General features: G+C 48.0%; 1 protein-coding gene across 4 annotated transcripts in view; it reads right to left on the reverse strand.

Moving 5' to 3' along the window:
- Positions 1–23,019, reverse strand: part of shank1 (SH3 and multiple ankyrin repeat domains 1) — a 52,094-nt gene that overhangs the window by 4,883 nt on the left and 24,192 nt on the right. For 2 of the 4 annotated variants that reach the window (XM_036552251.1, XM_036552252.1), the window contains 16 exons: positions 22,911–22,988; positions 22,338–22,404; positions 21,582–21,772; positions 21,148–21,272; positions 20,816–20,964; positions 19,981–20,094; positions 19,570–19,645; positions 8,907–8,989; positions 8,526–8,650; positions 8,182–8,317; positions 7,814–7,894; positions 5,493–5,519; positions 5,299–5,355; positions 5,038–5,153; positions 4,529–4,649; positions 404–4,022 (listed from right to left, as the gene is read on the reverse strand). In XM_036552251.1, coding sequence (XP_036408144.1) covers positions 404–4,022; positions 4,529–4,649; positions 5,038–5,153; positions 5,299–5,355; positions 5,493–5,519; positions 7,814–7,894; positions 8,182–8,317; positions 8,526–8,650; positions 8,907–8,989; positions 19,570–19,645; positions 19,981–20,094; positions 20,816–20,964; positions 21,148–21,272; positions 21,582–21,772; positions 22,338–22,404; positions 22,911–22,988 — 5,165 coding nt within the window. The remainder of the gene's footprint in view (positions 1–403; positions 4,023–4,528; positions 4,650–5,037; positions 5,154–5,298; positions 5,356–5,492; positions 5,520–7,813; positions 7,895–8,181; positions 8,318–8,525; positions 8,651–8,906; positions 8,990–19,569; positions 19,646–19,980; positions 20,095–20,815; positions 20,965–21,147; positions 21,273–21,581; positions 21,773–22,337; positions 22,405–22,910; positions 22,989–23,019) is intronic. The other 2 variants (XM_036552254.1, XM_036552253.1) reach the window with 1 other exon arrangement.

The raw sequence follows: 23,019 nt of genomic DNA on the forward strand, positions 1-23,019 counted from the left end.
TTAAAAGTGCTTCACACATTATAAACACACATACATAATGGTGTTGCAGGTTATGCAAACAGACGAACAGCCCAAGGAGTAAATTATTATATTCAAGTGCAGTACAGACATGTGTACAGAACATCATTACAGATATTCACAGGCTGTTTATTACAGACACATACAACAACGTACACAACGCAACCCCACGCACGATCATAATGCATGTTAGGTAATATACAGCATAGTGTCATAGATATTTTATAGACGTTAGGTAAAAACACAAAGTACGACCATACACACACACATACACACACACACACACACACAAGCACAAACACACACAGGCTGTTACAGACACATTCGATGATGTGACACGTTGCAAAGCCTCCCTTTGTGACGCGCCGCCATGCTTCGGCCTTACCTGTGCCGGCTCAGAGACCTCTGTCCCCCCCATCCCTCTATGCCTTTGTTTCCCATCTGCTGCAGCTTGGAGTTCAGCTCATTGATGACACTGGGCTTCATACTGGGGTGAGTGGGGTGCAGCTTCCGCCCCTCCAAATACACCCCCCCGACCTGGCTCCCACCTTCGGCCACCGCCTGTCCCGCTCCGGCACCCCCCTCGCCCCAGAGAGGCTTCATCTCCGGGGTGCGCGGCCGGTCGAAATACAGGGACGTCGGGCGGCCCAAACTCTGCGTCTCTCCCACACCGTAACCCTCCTGTCCGTTCTCCTCTTCCTCATCCTCCTCTCCCTCCTCCTCCTCCTCCTCCTCCTCCTCCTCCTCCTCCTCCCTCCGTCTCTGCAAGTGGAAGGGAGGGGGGTGGTGGGAGGATGGGGGGGCAGTACTGACTTGCCGCCGCAGCTCCGACACCGCCCTCCCCCCCTCCCGGTACCTCTGCGATTTAGGGTAGGTGGAGGTAGCCGTTTTGGCGTTGTGCATTTCGAAAGTTTGCCCATCCAAGTAGGTCATGTACGAATCCAGCAGGTCCCCCGCTCTGTCCCCCTCTCCTCCCCCACCTCTGTCCCCCCTCTCTCCCCGCTCTCCTCTGACCCCCACCACTCCTAAAATATTGTCGAGGTGGTGGTCGCTGCTGCTGCGGCTGTCCAGCTCCTCTATCCCGGAGTCCACCACAGTCTCCTGGGACTCCCTGCTTTTGGCAGCGGGAGGGGGGTGGCTCCCTCTCCTAACCCCCCCGCTGGCACTGGCGGCGGCGGCTGCATGCATGGAGTGCGTGGCGGTGGTGGTGGTGGTGGTGGCAGCAGTGGTGGTGGTCGTGGTCGCACAGGTCACGGTCGCAGACAGGGTGGCAGTGGCTCTGAGCTGGGCAGAAGTGGCGGCGGAGTGGGCGGAGTGGGCGGAGCTGGCGGGGCCGGTGGCGCTGGAGGCGCCACGGTATGATGGGGTGGGCGTGGGGTGCGGGGCAGAGAGAGGGGGCGGCGTCGGGGAGGATCGACCAGTGGGATGTGTGCTGTTGTAGAGATGCTGTGAGTGGGACATGGGGAAGGGCCGGTGAAAGGAGGTAGGAGGCGGAGGAGGGGAGACGGAGGGAGGTGGAGGTAGTCCGGCCAGAGCGGGCTGAAGGGTGGAGGGGGAAGGCGGGGGTAAAGGGTTCGGGGAGGAGGGAGAAGGGGACGGGGCAGACTGAGTCAGGTTAGCCACTTCGCTGTCATAGGAGGTCAGGCTGGAGGCGGTGGAGTCTCCGGCCTGCGGGGAGGGGAGGGGGGTGTGAGCGGGGAAGCCGCCTATAAAAGGTTCTTTTTGGGGGGGCGGAGGCGGGGGTGGAGGGGGAGGAGGGGGCGGCGGCGGCTGGCAAGAAGAGTGCAGGTTGTTGGCCATCATCCCGCCTTGCTGAGCGTATCCTGGGATTCCTCCCAAACCTCTGTCAAAGCTATTGGCGAACTCGAGGGGTGGGGGCAAGGGGTCGGCGAAGACAAACTCATCATCTGCGTCCACCGAGGGGGCAGGAGGAGGCAGCACCATCAGCCCCAGCCCACTGCCTGCCCCTCCACCCGCGTGCGTGAGGGCTGGGGCGGCGGGGGGAGGGGACGGCGGGGTGAGGGAGAGAACATAGGCGCCTGCTTCGCTTTCCATCCTCAGGAAAGACGGGCGCCGGGGTGCGGACGACTGGGGGGCCTGCTGGGCAGGGGGTGCCTGCTCTACCTTCCTCCCGTACCCCTCCCTCTCCCTCTCTCTCTCCCTCTCCCTCGATCTCTCCCTCGATCTCTCCCTCTCCCTCTCTCTCTCTCTGTAAGTCGATTGGTAATGTGGCTGGTAGTGGTGCGTGTGGACAGTTTTGTCTTCTGAAAACCGCACCCTCAGGCCCTCCCTGGCCCCTCCGGTCTCCCTCTCCCTCTCCCTCTCCCTCTCTCCTCCCTCCTCACCCCACCCCCCTTCGCCCCTGAGTATCCGAGGGGAGGGTGGGCGGCCCAGGGTGGAGGTGGTGGTGGCAGCTAGTGAGGAAGAGGTGACGAGGTAGGAGGAGCCGGAGGACTGGGAGGACAATGCGGAGGAGGAGGAGGGAAGGTGCGGGAGGAGGGATGACGGTGTGGCGGAGGCAGTGGATGGATAGGCCCCTGTGGTGGTGAGCTGGCGCCCGAAGTGGTGCTCCCCTCCTCTCTCCCGCCGCATCCTCCCGTCGTCTTTCAGAGCCCTCTCCCTGGCGGCCAGAGCCAGGCCAAGGGGAGACGAGGGGTCCAGAACCTTCCCCGTCAGCGGGTGGATGAAGGTGGTGGTGGACGGCTTTCCCGCCCCGTAGAAGTCAGCCGGCACCGATTTGGGCTGGTAGTCTCCCGCGGGTGCCGGGGAAGAGTACTCCGGCAGTCCGAAAGCCGGGGGCATGCTGCGCGTGTGGTGGATAAATGTGTCCCCCGAGAACATGCCCTCGTCTATGGACTTGGAGGGGCGCAGCCGGGGGGAGGGAGTGCCAATCTGAGAACCGGGCTGGGCCTGGCCTCTCCCTCCTCCCAGCCCGCCCCCGCTCTCTTCCTCAGCCGAGAGGAAGAAGGAGGCGCTCTTCCTCCGCGCTTCGTGGAAGCGCTCTCTGTCCCTCCGGGCCGCCCCCACGATGGCCGCCCCGAACTGACTGGTGAAGTCCAGGCTCTCCTGGCCACGCAGGGACGTGAGGGACGGGGCAATGGGGGGAGGGGGCGCTGGGGTGGACGGGGGCGGCGGGGCGGGGATGGAGGGGGGCGCGGAGATGGGCGGGCCGGTAGGGGCGCCGGGCGGGGGCTTGGCGTCAGTGTCCGGGGGCGGCTCCGCCTCCACGCTGCTGCCCTGGCTGCTGCGGCCGCTGCTGCTGGTAGAGGGGGCCTTCACTATGATGGTGGGGATGGGGATGGAGCTCTTCTCCACTGGGGCTTTGCCCAGAGTGTGGGTCTGCGTTGGGCCCAACCGGACTCCCCCATCCTCGATTTTGGACTGCTTGACGAGAGGCCCCTTTACCCTCCTGCCCCCTGCTTTGGGGACCCCGCTGGCCCCCGCGGTGGTGCGGTCTGTCCGGGTTGCCTGCTGCTGCTGCTGCTGGGAGCTCTGGGTCTGTGTGGTCTGTGGCGGTTGTTGCTGCTGTTGCTGTGGTGCGATGGTAGCGACACTAGACGGAGGGACGGCGTTACTGTAGCCCCTCCTCAACCCCGCCGCCTTCCCGCCCCCAGCCGCCGCCGCGGTCTCCGCCGCGTAGCCCCCCCCTTTCCGGGACGCAGTCGGCCGGCTCGGCTGGGAGGGGTGCGAAGGATGAGGGAAGGCATGGGGGTGGTCCACGGCTCCGCCCCCACCCCCGCCTCTCTCTCGCCCGGTCTGCGAGAACTGCACCCCCTGCGAGTACAGCTGGTAGTGGGCCGTGGCGGAGGAGCTCTGGGACACGGAAACAGTAGGCTGCTGGGACTGCCTGGACCTCCAGCCCGAGGGGGGGCCCACGGAGAACGGGGGATCCGGAGGGGCAGTCGTCGGGGGTGGGGGGATGTCGTCAGGGCCAGGGACGGAAAGGCTGCGTGAGAACTTCATCGACGGAGGATGGAGATACTGCTTTTCCTCCTCTGGCACGCCTGCGGCAGGAGCGGGAGAGCGACAGAGAGAGCAATAAGGGCTGGGAAGGAGGAGGCAGATGGACAGAAAGTAAACGCTAAACGGACACATTCAACTTAGGTTCAGAATCAAGGCATTGCAAGCACTGTGTGTGTTCATTTCTCATTTTAAAGACTACACTGGTGTCTGTCTGTCCATTTAAGACACAATGTCTAACACACCGTGTCCATAGGTGTCTCTGTTTTTCTACTACTGCCCCTATGTCTGTTCCTTAGCCTTTATGCGTGTTTCGCTGTCTGTTTATCTGCATATCAGAGGGACGAACAGATAGACAGATATATACAGCACAGGACTGCACTGCACCACAGTACAGACGCTCCCGGTACTGTACAAACACAGAGCACAGCACAGCACAGGCTTAGCACAGCAAGGACACAAGATTAAGTGCAGACACTGCACAGCCCAGCAAAGTACAGACCTATTACAGCAGAGACACACGGACAGACAGACAGACAGACAGCCTCACCGATGGATTTCTGTCGCAGCATACCGTGCTGGGGCACATTGCCTGATACAAACTGGCCACGATCATAACCAAGCCCCGGCCCAGATGACATCACGCCCACCCCCGGCTGGTCGAAACTGGGCTGTGAGAGGAGAGGAAGAGAGATTGAGAGTTCCGTTCAAACAGGCGGAGACACAAACACACACATACACCCTCACACACACACACAGGCAAAGAATGAGGACATATGTTCTGAAAATATATGCGCGCACACACACACACACACACACACACACACACACACACACACACACACACATATATATATATATATATATATACACAAGAACACAAAAAGCAAGAGTACATTACAGTGGCAATCCCAGTTTGTTCATTTTCAGGGCCATGTTTCCTTATTGCGTGGGTGAGTATGTGGTTGAGTAAAAAAATCTGACAATTTTACAGTGAAAGAAAGGGAAGACAGCTCAGATGCCTGTCCAGAACAGAAGAGACAGCCGAAAGCATGTTACCTCATTACTGTATAAACCCCTGCTCCTGTCCCTCTTTCCCCCATGACCCCGTGACCCCTGTCCCTCGTTGGTGCTGATTGTCTGCTGAGCTGCCGCCAAGATCTCATCCAGTTTATCTGAGAGAGAGGGAGAAAACACACGTTCGCAGCACGCCCGGATTTCACCCAGGCCTACAGAGCGAGGTATCTGCACACGGCGTTACTGATGCCCGGCACAACGTGCTTAGCGGACCCCCCGGGGAGAATGAATAAGAGCTCTTACTCAGTGCCATCTGATAGACTGTCCTCTTCTTCTCTGTAGCTTGCGAGGACTCGTATTCTGAAAAGCGGCAAGGATCACAGAATGAGCCGCCCCCTTCTTGAGATATTTCTGATAACAACGGTCACGTGTAAAAACACATGCAAAAGCAGACTTCTGCACTGTAACAGTGGTACAAAGGATGGAATATTCATTACCTGATTTTTTCCTCCAAGGGGTAGCAGCTGAAACAAGCAAAAAGGAAAGATTTTTCTAGCTGCAGTACTTTTATTAGATTTTACTAGTACCACTGTTGGTTATGAAAACACTAATGATGCTATTTCTCCCACAAAGGTTATTTCTCCCACACCTAAAAGTCTCATGCTTTCTGTAAAGGAAAGATAGACAGACAGGGAGAGATATCCAAGCATTTAGTCTCTCCATGTGAGCGTGTCTCACCTTTGTCCGGTGTCGACACAGCCGAAGAGGAGACAGAGGAGACGGACATGTTTGTTAGAACAGTTAACAGCCATCTTTCTGGACTACAGGAGTTTCAATGTTTTTTTATTGGTGTTACAGGCACCAGTACAGTAAAACAATGCGTGTAAGAACGTGGCATTCTAGAACTGAATAACCTGTATTGTGCACTAACACTGATTACTTCTGTGGAGAATGGGTGTGTGTACTGTAGGTATTTGTGGTTTGATGGAAGTCTGCCATATTTGAGGAATTACTGAAGACCATACAGGTATACAAGGTTGCAGAGCATACCTAATTAGATTTGAAGCTTCATAGTCATTTCCATTTCAGGTTGAACGTAAGATGAATTTTGGTCTGCACAAGTGCCCCAGAGTTTCTATTAAATGCATTAAAATCACAAAAGAGTTCAGTGGGTGGTATAACGCTGTACAGTGTTTATGTATACTTAATGAAAATTGTAGTAGTATGGTGTTCTAGCACTTCACAGTGGTTATGGTATGGTATGGTATTATTCTGTATACCATATCTCCATTTCATTATTCATTTAGTGAGCTGGAGCCTTTGTCCAGTGTATTAAATTTTACAAACCATCCGTTTACACTGCTGGATATTTACTTGCACAATTCAGGCCATATACTTTACTCTTATTGTATTTAATAGTAGTTAGACACACTACAGAGGAGATGCAGTATTCTAGTAAGCCTTCTATTCTTGTATCTACTACGTTTTCTGTATTGCTGTTAGTGGTGTTATGGTTTTACTGAGGTATAGCAGTATGATGTTACACTTCTTTATGGACATTGGGTGTACTGCAAGGCGGGTGTATGGAGCTACAATACTCTGCAGGGCTTGAGTATAGTAGTATAAAGGAAAGGGTGATGGGTGTATCTGTGAGGGCTGAGTAGGTGTCATGCTGTGTGTCACTACAGCTATGAGGAGGGCAGGCAAAGAGGGGATAGAAATCAGTTTCAACAGGTATAGCATAAATGCTATAAGCTTGACAGGGTCTGTATGTTCTACATAGTGCCATCAGAATACTGTGGCTCTATCAAGGCTTTAAGAGGTACAATTCTGCAGTATTTCATGTCTATTTTTGAAATAACTTAGCAGTTTGACATTTAGCCTTCCGCACACCACATCAGACATGTGTTAGGACACATTTTTAGCCAAAACCCCTTTATATCAAGGGAAGAGGCACTGATTCTATAGTAAGAGCAGGACTTTATGCCTATACCCAGCTCTTTCCCCAGTTAAAGGACTCAACTCTCCAAAACATCTCAGCGAGAAGACACATGAACAATAAATGTTTGCCTAATTTAATACAACCTGATTGCAGTTTAGCTGCCATATTTTACTTATCTCAAACTTTTTTTTCATCATTATAATAACAGCTAGTACAGCTAGTTGACTGACTTTTGAAATTAATGACCGTACTGAGCATGCTCAAGTGCGAGAGTGCCAACCACAGTCTGTGACCCTCCCCTGGAGGAGCGCCTGCCCCCTGCAGTGTTACCACGGCAACACCCACTCCCTCAGCTCTGTTGCTGGGAAGGTTTGAGGGACTCTGGAGTGATATTTCAGGGGGTGCAGGATAAGGGGGCAGTGAGGGAGGGTACGGGGAGGGGGGGGGGGGGGGGGGGGATTTTAATTTTTGGGGTTACCTGCAGTGGGGGTGCTGGAAGTGACAGTGTGGAAGCTCTGAAAGAACAGTGAAACGCATTGAGAACTCCCGTTCACGTCGATGCCCTTCTCGGTTCATAAGGTTTTTGTCCTTTTTCTTGTTTTTTTTTTTTTTTAACCCTCTCCCTCTTTGCTTCTGTTTCTCCTCCCTGTGCCCATTTCTCTACCCCTCCCCTTCCACACTTTTCCTGCACTATCATTGCCATGTTGATCCAGTCTGTCTGTCACGTCACCCCCCCCCCCACCCTCCACCCTCTCCTCCCGCCACCATGCTCCTTCCATCCTCTCTCACCTGCACCCTCTTGCTTCTCCCTTTTGCACCACATCTTTCCTCTGTCTGTTCCCCCGTGTCTCTCCCCCCCTCCACTACGTGGCTTACCTATCTCCTCCAGCTCTGAGGTCATAGACTTGGAGCGCAGCGCGATAGCTGGGGTGGCCAGTCTCTTGCTCTGGTGAGGGACTGTAAGGGAAAAAAAAAGCATTGAAGGATTAAACAGGAGAGGGGGCGTGAAATCAGAGGTTAAACATATATAATTATCCTTTACTTACATTAGTCATGTTGGTAACCTCGCAAGGTGTGACGACTGTAAAACAGCTCTTTATTGGTAATTACCAACGCTTCGAAAGGACAATGGAAATGGCAATCTGGATTTTCCCTATGACTGCTGCCAGATGGACGCGGCAGCGGAGGAGAGCATTGCTGTTATCGCTGCCATAAGCTCTAATCCTTGAGAAATAAGCTCTTACTTTTCTTCCTGGAGCCTTCCTCCATGTCAGGGTTGCGGGTTACCATGACGACCTTGACCATAAGGCTGTTGCCTCCTTGTCGGATCATGTTGACCACCTGCCTGTGACCCACCTTCACCACATTCTGCCCATTCACCTAGGAGGTGGAAGGAGATATGAATGTATAAATTCCTTTCCAAAAAAATTAACTTAACAAAACGTTTTTTAGCTACTTTGAAGAATCTAAAATATAAGGTAGTTTTGATTTGTTTAACATTTTTTGGTCACTGCATAATTCCATTTGTGTTCTTTCATAGTTTTGATGTCTTTACATGATAGGAGGGGACATATCAAGCTGCACACACCTCAATAAGGAAGTCCCCCATTCTCAGACCAGCTCTCCAGGCCACGCCCCCTTCATCAACTGACTCCAGGTACTGCAGAGCAGGGAAAGCTGGGGTGGGAGTAAACTCCTCTATAGGAGTCTGAGCTAGAGAGATAGAGAGGGGGAAGGAAGACAGGAGGACGGTTGAGAACATTAGAGAGGAAAGCTGGTGGACACACAAGGATAGCAACAGGGTGCATTTTTTTTTGAAAAATACAAGTTCATTATCGTCACAGTTACATGGCAGTCTTTCTCTCTAGCTGCCATAAAAGAGGAGGAGATAAAAGTCTGTAAGCAAGAGCATTAAAATGAGCGTGTAATGTTGGGAAAGAGTGGGACAGAAAGGAAAGGAGGTGCTGACCTTTAGCTCCTCTCAACACAAAGCCGAACCCCTCGCTGTCCTTCTTCTGCAGGAGCACTGTCTTCTCCTTGATAATGTAGTCACTATGAGGAAGGGACAGAGCGTGGTGGTGAGCACCGCACATGTGCATACCACACTGCAACTACACCGCTCCTTAACAGGGGATAGAGAGACTTCACAGGGTACGATCTCACTGCCTTAGAGAGGGAGAGACTTCGTATGGTGCAACCACTCCGTTGCGGAGAGGGAGAGACACTTCATATAGTACAACCACACTGCCTTAGAGAGCAAGAGAGGCTTCATGCAGTACAACCACAATGTCCCAGCTAGGAAGAAAGACTTCATGTGGTACAACCATGCTGTCCTAGAGAGCAAGAAACCTCATATGGTACAGCCGCAATGTCCTGGATGAAGAGGGTTCAAAGGATAGCTTTTTAAACATGTTAATACATTTAGACATTTAAGTTCACAGCTCAGGACTTTTTAACCAATTTGTTGCACTATTCCATGTGAGTTCTAAAGATGTGATAAAATGCATGATCTGATAAAGACTATTCAGATATTCATACATGGTTTGTCTAAACCGAGTAGCTCTGAACAGAGTATAAATGGTGTCATGACATGGTGCGAAAATCGCTCTTCTATCTTTAGCACAAGTGTAAGAGTGTTTTGTAAGCCCTCATGGACTGGATGTTCATGATAAAAGGTACAAATAAAGTATGTATTCATTCATTCATTCATTCAGTCATTCATTCCATTTCAGGCCAAGACAAATACAAATCTGAGGATTATCACTGCGAGGAAACCGATCAGAGAGCCTCTGGTAGGGTACACTTTCTTTTACCCACTGTGAGGTCAGAGTCAGTGGTGTGCCCTGGGCAAATCTATACTAATTCATTTAAGAGCCACGATTTTATTAATATCATATATGGTGCAGAGACAATAAGAATGTAATGTAAGAATGAAGACAACTATGGTGATTGACATTTGAAGAGCTAGAAGCCCAGGTATTGACATGTTTCCCAAACAAAATGGACTGATCTTGTGAGATAGACCAAATGATTGATTCTGAAGGAGCAGGCGCCATGTTTTCCTGTTTGACTATAATGTGTATAAAACCTGCAAGGAAAATTATGATGAATAGGATGCAATTATAGTACATAGACACTAATTGATGGGCCACTGCTGTGTCCTTATTCTGACACATAGAGGGTCAGAGAGTTGTGAAGGACAACAATAATTAAAAAACATAATAATGCTTATCTGATGTTTTACCCACATGCTTGCTCCCACTATACCTGTCCATCATGAAAAATATTAAACAAAGCAGGACTAGCATAGACAGCCTAGCCATTGGGATTAGCTAACAATGGCACACCTATCTGTGGTTACACTGTCAGCTCCACGAGGTGGAAACTGACTGGCACTTTGAACGAACAAGCACAAAAAAGACTTCAAGAAAGAGGATCATGATACGCATAAAACTTCACGAGTCCTACACAATATAAAAGCATTGATTAACATTTATGAGACTAAATAATGGGAGTCATAATCATTAGTGAGCATTCATCGGCGGTTATTATCACTGTAATCAAATGCAACAGTGCATGCAAATTCATCATACTGACGCGTCACGCACTACAACAGTCAGTTTCATCTACTTATAATAGGCTGCCATGCATGTTTAAGAATGATTATGAACGCTGGTCATATGGTCTTACGAATGGCCACAGATGTCATGCAGTCCAATGCCACGCTCATGGAGATGTACAAAAACACTCATATGCTTGAGAATTATGAATATGCATGTTCTAAATGAATGTTCTGAATAAGATGGTGGCAATAAAAAAAAATAATAATACAAATTATAAACAGGTTATCCTGCACTCATAATTTTAGTTTATAAACACACAGGTATTGGGACTTAGTAGTACAATGTGAGCATGTGTAGTCTCACTCTTCAGGACAGAGCAGCCAGTAGCTGCTCATAGTATGATGGTAGTTTTTTGTCCAAATATGAAGCAGAATAGTTGAAAATGACTGCATTTGCAGCTTGTATCTCTACCACAGTGTACTTCAATAAATCTGATTTTGCAGTCTCCATCCATAAAGTATTTGCTTGCATTAGCAACTGTCTTTCAAAAAGTCATCAGTAATAATGCATAATTTCTGATGTTCAGCCACCTAAACAATGAATGCCTGCATGCATTTTCATATCAAGAGTTATTTTCAACGTAAATACACACACACACACACACACACACACACATTTACTTAATTCTAATGTAATGTTTCTAGGGCCAATAATTATGTGATTGGCAGGAATATTAATGGAATGTCCCACCCTTCTCATTTGGAATAAAATACAGTACTGCTTTGCTCCTAACATTTACTTTTATTTACAAGCTGTTACATGCTCACGTCATTTGAAATTCTTAGTTTAAATATTCTGACTAAGAAGGAAAGGCACAGTACAGTTTGTACAGTGCTACAAAAATATCTCTTATAAAAACAGTTAAAACATGATATGATTTCTCTTAAAATATTACTGTTTTTATATCTTTTTATTATCTATCATTATTTAATTTATAACCTAAAATCTGCCAGTTAAACTTTACTGAACTGAACTGAACTCAGTGCCAGCCTTTCCCTTATTCTACAGACAGTCAGACAGCTCGTAAGCCTGTCTTTCAGCCAAACGGTGTGTCAATCAATAAATCAGAGGAGCAATCAGTCAGCCGGTGTTTTGTCAGTCTGTGTACTGCATTGATCAGTCAATTACCATACTGAGGTGTTTAGACACTGTCTCAACTGTAGCATACTGTACAAACACGCTGTTAATGCTACTGTAATTCTGGCACAACCCCGCCCCTGTATTCATTCTCCCTCTCCCTCCCTCTTTCTATTTCTATCTATCTATCTATCTATCTATCTGGCTGACAGGCTGTCTATCTAGTTATCCATCTATCTATCTAAAGACACACATACACACACTCACACACATTTTATCACAGTTCTATATTCCATTACTTTGCCAACTGTATAGGACCTTTGTTTATCTCTGTACTCCAGAACTGAGAAAGCAGAGGGAGCCAGACCCATGAATGAAGAGGGGATGCACAATGCTCATAGCTCTGATTATAATATATTACAATATAAATAGCATAATGCTGCATCAGTGACACTTAAATATTACATGCAATAACAATCCCCTTATAGCATTCTCTCATCTATTCATAGATGCTTACACATAAGCTTATAGCAAAGCCAAGCTAAAATTATGTGTCATAATCAATTTAGTCATCCAAAAACACACATCCTCTCTGTCTCCTTCTGGTCTACCTGTAGCTCTCACAGGGAACATAAAGTCGTCCTAGTTCAGTACTATCGACACTATTTCTCTCTCAGAGCAACTGTCATTCACTATGTGCCCTAAAACTACTTACAGTTCACAGCGCACAAGACCACTCTCTTGCTCGCAGTTTCTACGAAGAGCATGGTCATTTATACCTATGGCCAACACTGTGTATACATGCTCATAACACACACACACACACACACATACACACACACACACACACACACACACACACACACGCACACGCACACGCGCACGCGCACGCGCACGCGCACGCACACGCACACGCACACACAATGACCACCACCACTCCAATTACAGGAGCAGATGTAGCAAAGCAACAGCACTGATACCTGTTTAAAGATCACTTCTCCTTCCTTATCTATTCCTTCTCCCTTTGAGGGGCATCTCTCAGACCAACACAAAGCTCAAAACACACACACACACACACACACACACACACCCACATCAAGCAAACTGAGCTGCAACCTGAAACAGGTTGTTCCATGAAGGCAGACTTCGCATGCTTATATACACACATATACACATACACACACACACACACACACACACACACACACACACACAGGGAGGAGAGAGAGACGCACAGATTCGTAAATGCACGGGAGGGAAGACACAGAGAAACAGGGCAGTAATAGCGGCGGGCTCTGTGTCTCTCATTCGCTGCACACGCACATTAACGCACACATTACAACCCATCTGTCTGTCTGTGTCTATCTATCCATCCATTTAGCAGTCCGTGTCCACACGCATGCATCAGCCCCTGCTCCTGTCTCCATCACCCTCTCCCTCCCTCCGTAGCCGGGAGAAAGGAAAAAAAAACAGTCACTACCTGTAAATGAACCAAACGCTCCTGTTTGTGGGGCCTAGAGACGGCCAGGAAGAAGAGAGGGAGAGGGAGAGAGAGAGATCCTCCTCTCCGCATCCCCCCATCGCCATTTCCCCCCCCTCCTCCTCCTCCTCCTCCTCCTCCTCCTCCTCCTCCTCCTCCTCGTCTTCCAGCGAGAGAACAGCCAGAGAGAGCCGCGAGAGAGGAGGAGAGGAGGAGAGAGAGACAGAGAAAGAGAGAGAGAGCACAAGGGCCTGCCTCTTCCAGCCCCTTCATACTTCAGACAGACAGAGAGAGAGAAAGAGAGAGAGAGCAAAAGAGAGGGGGAGAGAAAGAGGGAGAGAGAGAGAGAGAGAGAGAGAGAGAGAGAGAGATGGTTTGCTGTGACTGCGACAGGAAAATAGCGAGAGGGTGAGAGAGAGAGAGAGAGAGAGAGAGGAGGGAGTGTGTGAGTGAGGGGGGAGGGGGAGAGAGGTGGTAAAAAGGGGACAGAGAATATGAGGTAATTTTGACAGAGGGGAAAGGGGGACCAAAAAGACCAAGACTGGGGTTATTGGGTTTGTGAGCAAATTACTTAACTGCCTCAAAAAATACAGAATACAAACAGCTTATTCTCCCAGGTTGCCCACCCGCCTTTACTGTTGATATTCTGTATACACACACACATACACATCACACACACACACACACACTCACCCACACATGAAATCACAAGCAGAGAGGGAAAAAAACTGCCCAAAAGACTATTTCAGTTGGAAACTGCAGTGGAACTGTAGTGCTCTCTAAAATAGGCCCAGAGGACAGTCATCTGTCTGTCTCTGATACAGCGGTGCGTCGGATGAGTCAGTGTACACGTCTCCGTCTCTGTCACCATCCTCCCATTCATAAAAACCAGCGCTTTCAAAACAACTGAAGCCCGTGCTCTGTTTGACTCCCCTGGACCGCTCTAGTGTAATCAAGTGTAATGCAGTGCACTTTAACAGACTGGTGGAGGCTACACTGCTTATACTAGGCAGTATGTTGGACAGTGAATTGGAAACAACAGAGATATTCGTATATGAGGGTTTATTTGTAAAGGGCTTGTTAACGGTGAGTAGACTCAATTAAAGGTACAGCTTAATGATACGCTGAGGAGAAAGACAGCTGTACAGTGTGGGGATGTGGGCTCTGTTATATTTATGGTAGATTAAATTAAATCCATTAACTTGCAAAAAATATTACAATAAAATGTCTCCTGTACAGTGGATCTGTGGCTGCATAAAACAAAAGAGTATCGTTATGTTAAAATGATAAAAACTCAACCAAAGTGTCATATAAATATTAATGTACAGTGCTATATGATAGAGATAAAAAAGAGCTGTCTTAATGTTACTGCCCACATGTACAGACATAAAATAGCACAGTGGAATAATTATGGCATAGTGGAGTATAGAAAACACCATAAATAGTGAAATGATATGAAGGTGTTATGATGACTACAGTAGAACTCTATGATATTGCAGACTTCTGTGAGCAAGCAAATATATCAAATATATAAATAATACATGAAGCTCTCTTTTAATTCAGTACTAATCATTTGGAGAGATCATTCACCTCATCTGTCCTCATCATTTTTACACTCACTTAGCTCCATTTCAACAACTCCTCCCTCTATCCCTGTCAGCCACTCGCGGGTATTGCACATTTAGTCTCTCTCTTTTCTATTCTCAGATTCCTTTGTTCAAAATATCCCTGTCACCCTGTACATCTCTCTTTGCTTTTAATTGTGTGGCGTCCCATTCCAGTTCTGCGTAAGTGCCTATTGCTGTCAGTCTCTTCTCTCTTCCCTCTGAGCCGTCCTCCCTCTCTCCTTGAACTTTGCCTTTTCCTCACTCCATCGCCCCCCTTGCAAATCATTTTTCTCCTTCCGCTTGTCCTTTGATCCCCTCATCTCTCTCTCCTCTTTTCCTGCGTCCATCCATCCCTCTGTCACTCCCTCTATCCCGTGTTCCCTGTTCCATCCAGCGCTTCCGTCCCTGCGCCTCCGTTCCGAATCCCTTCACCAATTCCCTCTCCATGCATACGCTCATGCTCGCAGTCCCCTCCCCGCTCCCCCTCGCCCCCTTCTCTCTCACATTGTCTGTAAACAAAGCTGAACGCATGAATGAAAGAGCAGAGAGAGAGAGGGAGAGAGAGAGAGGGAGAGGGAAGCGGAAGGGGGGAGACGCAGCCACACGCACATACACAGGAAGAGGGAGAGAGACAGAGAGAGGGGATGAGAAGAGAGAGAAATAGGCACTCACATCATCTCTGTCAACGCTTGCTTCTCTGTGTATCTGTGGTTTCTGCTGTTGGCTTTCTCTCTCTCTCTCTCTCTCTCTCTCTCTCTCTCTCTCTCTCTCTCCCCCTCTCGCTCTCTTTCTCTCCCTCTCTCTCTCTCTCTCTCTCTCTCTCTGCTACCTTCACAGTCTATTACTACTCTTGCAGTCTGTCCCTTCTCTCTCACTCTCTTGTATGTCTCCGCATGTTAAGCTATACTGCTGTGAATTCAGCATATGTCTGTGTATGTGTAAGAGAGGCAGAGAGAGGTAGAAGCTGGTCCGAAGAAGGGGGTTAAAACATGCAAATTAAAAAAAGAGAGAGAAAAAGTTGTCCTTAATTGAGCAGAAAATGAGCACTTCCTGTTCCCCAATTTACAGATGGCTGTCCCAGAAAAGTTGCCATGTGTGCTTGGGGGAGGGACACGCGGTCACAGGGTCACAGACAGGATTCTGAGGACAGGAGCAATATACAAACCATTTTTAGCAGCCATACTATAGATAGCATTTTTACAGAGGACTGATTGGCTTGGATTTTCCATTTATTATCAGTTTCATATTGCTATAAATTTACCTGGACCTTTCTTATTGTATTGCACTTGTTCTCTCAACAATAGTTTAGATAATTTCTGTTTAATTCTTGTTTTGTCAAGAAAATCACTTTCAACTAAAGCTTGTCATAGCTATAATAACTTTTTTTACCCATATAAATGTTCACCGAGATTTCATAACTGTCAAAATCCTGTTCTGAATGTGAGAATAAGCGCTGAGGAAAAGTGAACTTGAAGAGGAGGCGAGAGAGAGAGAGCGAACGTGATGAAGTGAATGAATGATAAGGGGATTGTACATAAGAAAAAGAGAGAAAGAAGGGAGAAAGTCGAAGTGAAATGGGGGAGCAGGGAAGGGACAAAGAGGATTAGTTATTTTTGTCATCCATTTTTATCCAAGAGACGTGAAATTCTCGGAGTCATCAATATACCTGTAAAGTACGTTGCACAAAGCCGCAGCAGAGACCGTAGTGTCCCAGCCTCATGCTGAACTAATGACCCTGTCCTCATTCCTCTCACGGCCTTACCCTGATCACTGCCCCCTGGTGGGGACTGAATTATACACCGTATACAGTTGAGACAGCGCACGCTTTAATCATTATTAGGTCAATTGGATAGTTGAGATAAGGATTAGTGCAATCTGCGGGTGGCAGTGTAGCATAGTGGTAAGGAGCAGGACCCATAACGGAAAGGTTACCGGTTCAATTCCTGCTGAGACACTGCTGTTGTACCCTTGGGTAAGGTACTTAACCCACAATTGCCTCAGTAAATATCCAGCTGTGTAAATGGGTAACAAAAAATTGTAACCAATGTAAGTTGCTCCTGGATAAAAGCATCTGCTAAATGCCAGAAATGTAATGTAACATCAGTAAGCTGGGGTTCAAACAATGAGAGCACAAAGGATCAAAGCCCATCCCTTGCTCTACCTCTTTCTGTCTCCTCCCCATTTCCCTTCACTCTCCCTGGCTCTCTCTCTCTCACTCTCTGTACCTCCCGAGTGCCCTTCACTGTCTGACCTCCACTCTCAGGATACAGATGGAGACACCACGGGGGTGAGAGAGTGATAGAGAGAAAATTAAAAACTAGAGGGGAGAGTGAAATAGGGACAATCAGAGAGAGAGAGAGAGAGAGAGAGAGAGAGAGAGAGAGGGAGAGAGAGGGAGGAGGGTGGGAGGGAGGAGAGAGAGAGAGAAAGAGGAGGGAGGGAGGCGACAAAGAAGACAGGGAGAGAGAGTGTCTGAAAACAGAAACGTAGCTAAGTAAGGGACAGGAAAGAGCAGCTGAAAGGAAGGAAGGGTTTAATGGGTCATTCTCACACTAATCTGCTGATGAACCAGATGGAGACAACTTTCAAACTCACGTGTTGTAAATTATACAAGAGAAGAATGTTCACAGTACATAAAAGGCACAAAAGTATAAAAGACACAGAAGGACACCCAAAAGTTATATTATTCACAGTGGTTTTACACTGCCTGGCAGCCTTCACTGAGTGGCAGATTTGTTTGGATTGATCATGAACAGACGTTGATCAATACAACATTGTTTGTTTCACTTCACCCTTGTTGCAGTTGTCGTAAAGGAAAAGAAATGAAAGATTTCACACAGTAGCTGAAACAATACGATAGCTGCTAATCATGACATCTGGACTGTGTCTCTCTGTCAAAAGGCACTTCTACCCTAAGTGAAAATCAGTTTACGCGAATGATTTGTTAAGCATCCGTCATTATTGATTAGCAGGTGAGCTGGTCAGAGTTTTGAGCACATCCAGCCCCTAAGTCTGTGAAATAATATCCAGTGTAGCCTTCAGATACTGCGCATCAAAATCCTCGCCGCAAAGTGGGCAGAGCTGAGTATGTGAGCGTACACAAATCGCTTGGCTGCGGTAGGTGTGACCCCTTTCCTCCTCGCGTGTGAAAGCAATGTGCCACAGCTGACATCACCCTGCAGACTCGACAGAATCTTCCCTCTTCCTTTGCCGTCTCTCCCTCCAGTTAATTACTGTCTTTGCCCAGAATTGGGGGGGGGGGTGTGGGTGCGAGAGCTGTTTGCCCTGCCGCGCGGTGCTCTGGGCTTTTGGCGGGGAGCGCAGAAGACTGCCGCGTTACCTCCCATAGAAGGACAAAAGTTAGCTAAATGACAGAGGACAGCAGCGGCGTGCTGGCAGGTTTTCAGTTCCCAGTCGCACACAATGCAGCTGAGATGAGGAGCAGTCAAGGGGAGAGGAGCGCAAGAGAGCACTGTGTGGGGTCCTATTGAATTCTGGACCTTGCAGGAGGCTGAAAAGCTGAAGGTATGATGAAGAATCCTTTGATCTAATGAAATATCAAAAGTTCCTATAATGAACAGCAAGGGAAATATTTTATACCATGCAAATTTAATGGCAACCGTACCTGTACCCAATCGGACCTGTACGTGTTCATAAAAAAAAAAAAAAAAAAAAAAAAGTAATCTTGAAGGAGCTAACAACCGGGAAGAACATAATATATTATAATGAAGATGCATTTGAATGGGCAGCAGTGTGGCATTGTGGTTAGGGGCAGGGCTTATAATCCAAAGGTTGCCTGTGTAGTTCACTGCTGTTGTACCCTTGGGCAATGCACTTGAACCTGAATATTATCCAGTGATATAAATGGACAATATGTTCGATATGCAGGCCTGTCTGGACAAGAGTGTCTGCTACTGCTGCTACTTTGTGCATCCATGGTGGATTTGTATAGTAAAAAAAGCAAAATACATGTAATGAAAGTGCAAATATCACAGCCAATAGAGTAATTCACAAATACTTTAAATTGCCTATATTACAGCAAAGACTTACAATCAACACATGTGGATACAAGGGCAAAGCTGACACTGAAATTGACAATATCACACACAAGTTATACAAATATAACAGTTCCCTTTGAACCTCACAATTGCTGGGGCATTACTTCTTGTAAATAATGATAAAGCAAGCAATATATCATAACCAACAAAACCAGTTATTACTAAAGTGACTCCAGTTCAGCCATCTCTACAGTATACAGCTCCACAGATGGCTCAACATCTCTATAGGGCGGTTTTAATTTTAATTAAATCAGTGTTGGTCCCACTGTCAGACATGACTGTACCCAACCCAGGATATTTGCTTCATCTCAGGCAAGCAAACACCAGTCTGCAGACCGTCAGACAAACCACAAAATGTAATGGGCCTTCACACAGGCATGAAGCATACACCTCAAGGTCCACTGCTCAAGTAAAACACTGACCCAAAGCAAGTAGATCCCTCCGGGCTGAATCGACACAAATTAGTGAAGAACCACACCAAACATGGCACTGGAATGCAGCTCCACAAGAAAAACCTCCACAGCAGAGCACTGGTACACAACACTTCAGTCCGCTATAAACCGCTGCAGCCGGGGACACCCTACAAACTCTGCCCTGCACCACAGAACATGAAGCAGCAGACCCCGGCAAAACAGCGCATGGTCAGCCAGAAATCATCCTTACATCATCAGCCATAGATCTGTAAACAGCCGATTGGCACAGCGTAGCCAAAGTTCCAGTCAGCAGAAACTGCAGGCAGCCCAGTACAGCACATGCAGAGGTAAGCTACTGTCACTCCAGTTCTTACCTGGGGGCATCAAAGCTGTCGTATGATCCAACAGTGTAGTGGCGGAACAGTCTCTTGGCTTTCTCGCTACGGCTTTCTGTAACACACAAACATGTAGGCATTAACATCACTGGTTTCACCACCGGTCTACACTATTTTCTGTAGTTGTTGATGTTACTGTCTCTGTTTGAAGTTATGACCAAGCACAGAACAGCACTGCTCGCATCACTGTCTGATATTTCTGTTCCTGCCCAAATCTGTTTTTAACCACAGCCACTACAGCGGTCTATAAAAACCCGCATAACAGAGCTTTCCTGGTCCTATCTGTAGTAGAGAATGGCTGCTATCTTGACTGTGCGCTTTATTTTGCTGCAGCAGGAATGTCCCCCCCCCCCGATGGGAGCTGGAGAGGTGTTAGCGTCCATGTCTCACCTGAGCGACTGTCCTGGCTGCGTGCAGCCACCTCCTCCACGCAGTCTGAGGGGAACCAGCCGGTCCGGCCCCTCACCGTCCCCTCCCAGAACCCGCCCTCACCCACGCTCAGCACTGGTGGGGACGAGAAACAGGGGACATGGGTGGGTCACCAAAGGACAAAACATACACAGGCACACATTTGAGACAACCTATTTGCCCTAATGGTCGTTTTCATTGATCCTGATCTACCCTTCTCCAGCAACTTTTCAAGGTCACACTGGTGGACATTCACTTTGTGTTTCAGCAACTTTGGATAACAAGTTCCCTTTGAATTTAAATGCGAAACAGGTCACTGAACTGACTTCACACAGAAAATACTCACATACACGCATGTCTGAAATAAGACTACAGCTAATTTTCAAACTGAAAGTGTTTCAGCGCAAGAATGTTGTGGCATTCTGCTCTGTATTGTCTGTTGATGTGTGGTGTATTACATTGCGTTGTCTTGTGCTGCAGTGGGCTGTGTTTTTACAGGGTCTTGTGCACTGTGTGATACTATGCTGTGTCTTGTATGGTGATGTGGTATTGTATTAAGATGTGCCGATTGTTAGGTTGTGTTATGGTGTGGTATTATGCTGTGGCTTGTGTTGTGTTGTGTTGTGGTGCACTATGTGGTATTAAGCTGTGCCCTGTGTGTTACTGCATTGTGGTGTGGTGTTGTGCTGTTGTGTTGTGTGTGTGTTGTGCTGTATAGTTGTGCGTTATTAAGCTGTGCCCTGTGCTTTTTGCATTGTGGTTTGGTATCATGCTGTGCTGCGTGTTGTGGTGTCAAACGCTACGGTCCTGCCCTCACCTTTCACCTTGTCTCCCTTGTTGAGGGTGAGCTCTCTCTCCCCCTGAGCAGAGTAGGAGCGCGTCGCCACAAACACCCGTCCTGGCACGGCGCTGTACAGACGCCGCCTCTGCCCCCCAGTCGTCCCCGTGCTGGCTCCTGACCCCGACCTGGCCACAGGGGAACAGAGAGATGGGTGACATGCATGTATATGACATGTGCATGTAAGTGACAGATGTATAAATGGAGCACATTCCACAGAGAGCGCTCCTGAACCCCGGGGAACACTGATACTGTAATTGTACACCCCCCCCCCCACCTCATCCTGTCCCGTTGTGCCTGCTGTCTCTCACCCCTGTCTCGCGCGGGGCTGCCGGCTTCTGTCTTCCCTCTCCACAACCCTCCCCCGCGATGGGGAGCGAGTGCGGGCTCCTCGGGGACTGCTGGAGCTACGCAGGGTGCCGCCATGCTTGTAGCCCTTAGAGAGAGATAGAGAGAGATTAGAGTCTGTTCATGCAGACTCAGCAGGCAGGACACTACATTCAGTGTGAAGGTGGGCAGCAGTGTAGCATAGCGGTAAGGAGAAGGACTCATAACCGGTTCAGTTCCCTGCTGGGGCACTGCTGGTGTACCCTTGAGCAAGGTACTTAACCCAGACTTGCTTCAGTAAATATCCAGCTGTGTAAATGGATAACATGTGACAACTGTAACCTATGTAAGGCGCTCTGGATAAGAGCGTCTGCTAAATGCCAATAATGTAATGTAATGTAATGAAAGTCCACGCAACTGGAGTGTGGTTCAGTGCTACCTGCACAGATACGATGTTGGACCCAGCAGCGTTGGGGAAGGCCATCCAGTCCGGCAGGTTCATGCTGTTGTCACTATTCGCACGGAGGAAGGGGTGGGGGTGAGGAAGGGTGAGGGTGCGAGTGCTCTCTCGTCTCTGAGGGGCATATTTTGGTGACTCAAGAAAGGGCACTGAGAAAGGAAGAGGAAAAGAATGAGGAAAAGATGATAATAAAATGTAGTATAAAAGGATTTTGAGGTGCACACAGAGCATGTAGCAAACATTCAGAGTCATAACATTCATAACAGTGATAACAAACTGTTCTTGCTGTACACCGCACATTAGGTACAGCAAGAACAAACAGTTATACAACAAGGTATATTTAATATGATCACCATACAGAAACATAGAAACAAAACAACATATTCTGAACACAGTCTAGTATGAATACATACTGAACAACACTCCAGTAGATATGCACCCATAGTAGAGAGCAGACAAACCGGGATCATTCAGAGGAAAGACATAGCAGGCACATATAGTGCACCACCACAGAGGCAAACCATGTATGACTACACACGCAATGCACAAAGATTATAATGCATTCATGCAAAATCAATTTCAACATTGGATGGATGTATTTTTGAATTGTAACAATAGCACAGAACAGGTACACACACACACACACACACACAGACACTCACACACACAGGCATACATAGGCACGCACACACACCAAACAGAGACAAGACTTACCTACATCTGAGTCACGGTGGTTTTTAATGATCTCCCCCAGTTCAAAATGGCCAGACATTACAGCTACCTGAAAAAACACACATATTCGCTACAACCTATGTCTACTGTAACAGGGATGCTGTTCATGGCGATGCAGGGTAACATGCACACAGTAGTCAAATGCCCTGATGGTGTTTCTGAGCTCCTGCTGCCATTTCAAAAGAAGAGGTGACATTTACTTGTACTGGTTTACAGCACATTATTAGTTTGGCTGAGCAGGTTCCCATTTCCAAGATCACTATCAACACAAACAGGCAAGACATCTTGGAGCTGCTGTGATGTAGTGCCTTATTCAAATGTACTGCTGCAGTAGCCTAGTTAGTGCCTGTCAATTCCCATAACCAGTGTAATAAGTTATTCCGCACATGCATATGTCAGTTAATTGCATGTCACATCATGCTAAAGTCTATGCAGTTATACAGAGGTAACTGTGGAACAGCCTTTTAGTAAGTGTGCTTTGTTTCACACTATATGCAAACACATTAAATACATAAATAAATTGCACTAGCAATATTATACACATACACACATTACCTGAAAGGGAGTCTGGCCGCTGTTGTTCTTTGTGTCCTTTTTGGCACCCCTATACAGCAGAATGCGAGCACAGCTTTCCTGATTGGGCCAAAGGGATGTTGGTCAAAAG

The sequence above is a fragment of the Megalops cyprinoides genome, chromosome 19, assembly GCF_013368585.1.
Source record: "Megalops cyprinoides isolate fMegCyp1 chromosome 19, fMegCyp1.pri, whole genome shotgun sequence".
Lineage (NCBI taxonomy): Eukaryota > Metazoa > Chordata > Actinopteri > Elopiformes > Megalopidae > Megalops > Megalops cyprinoides.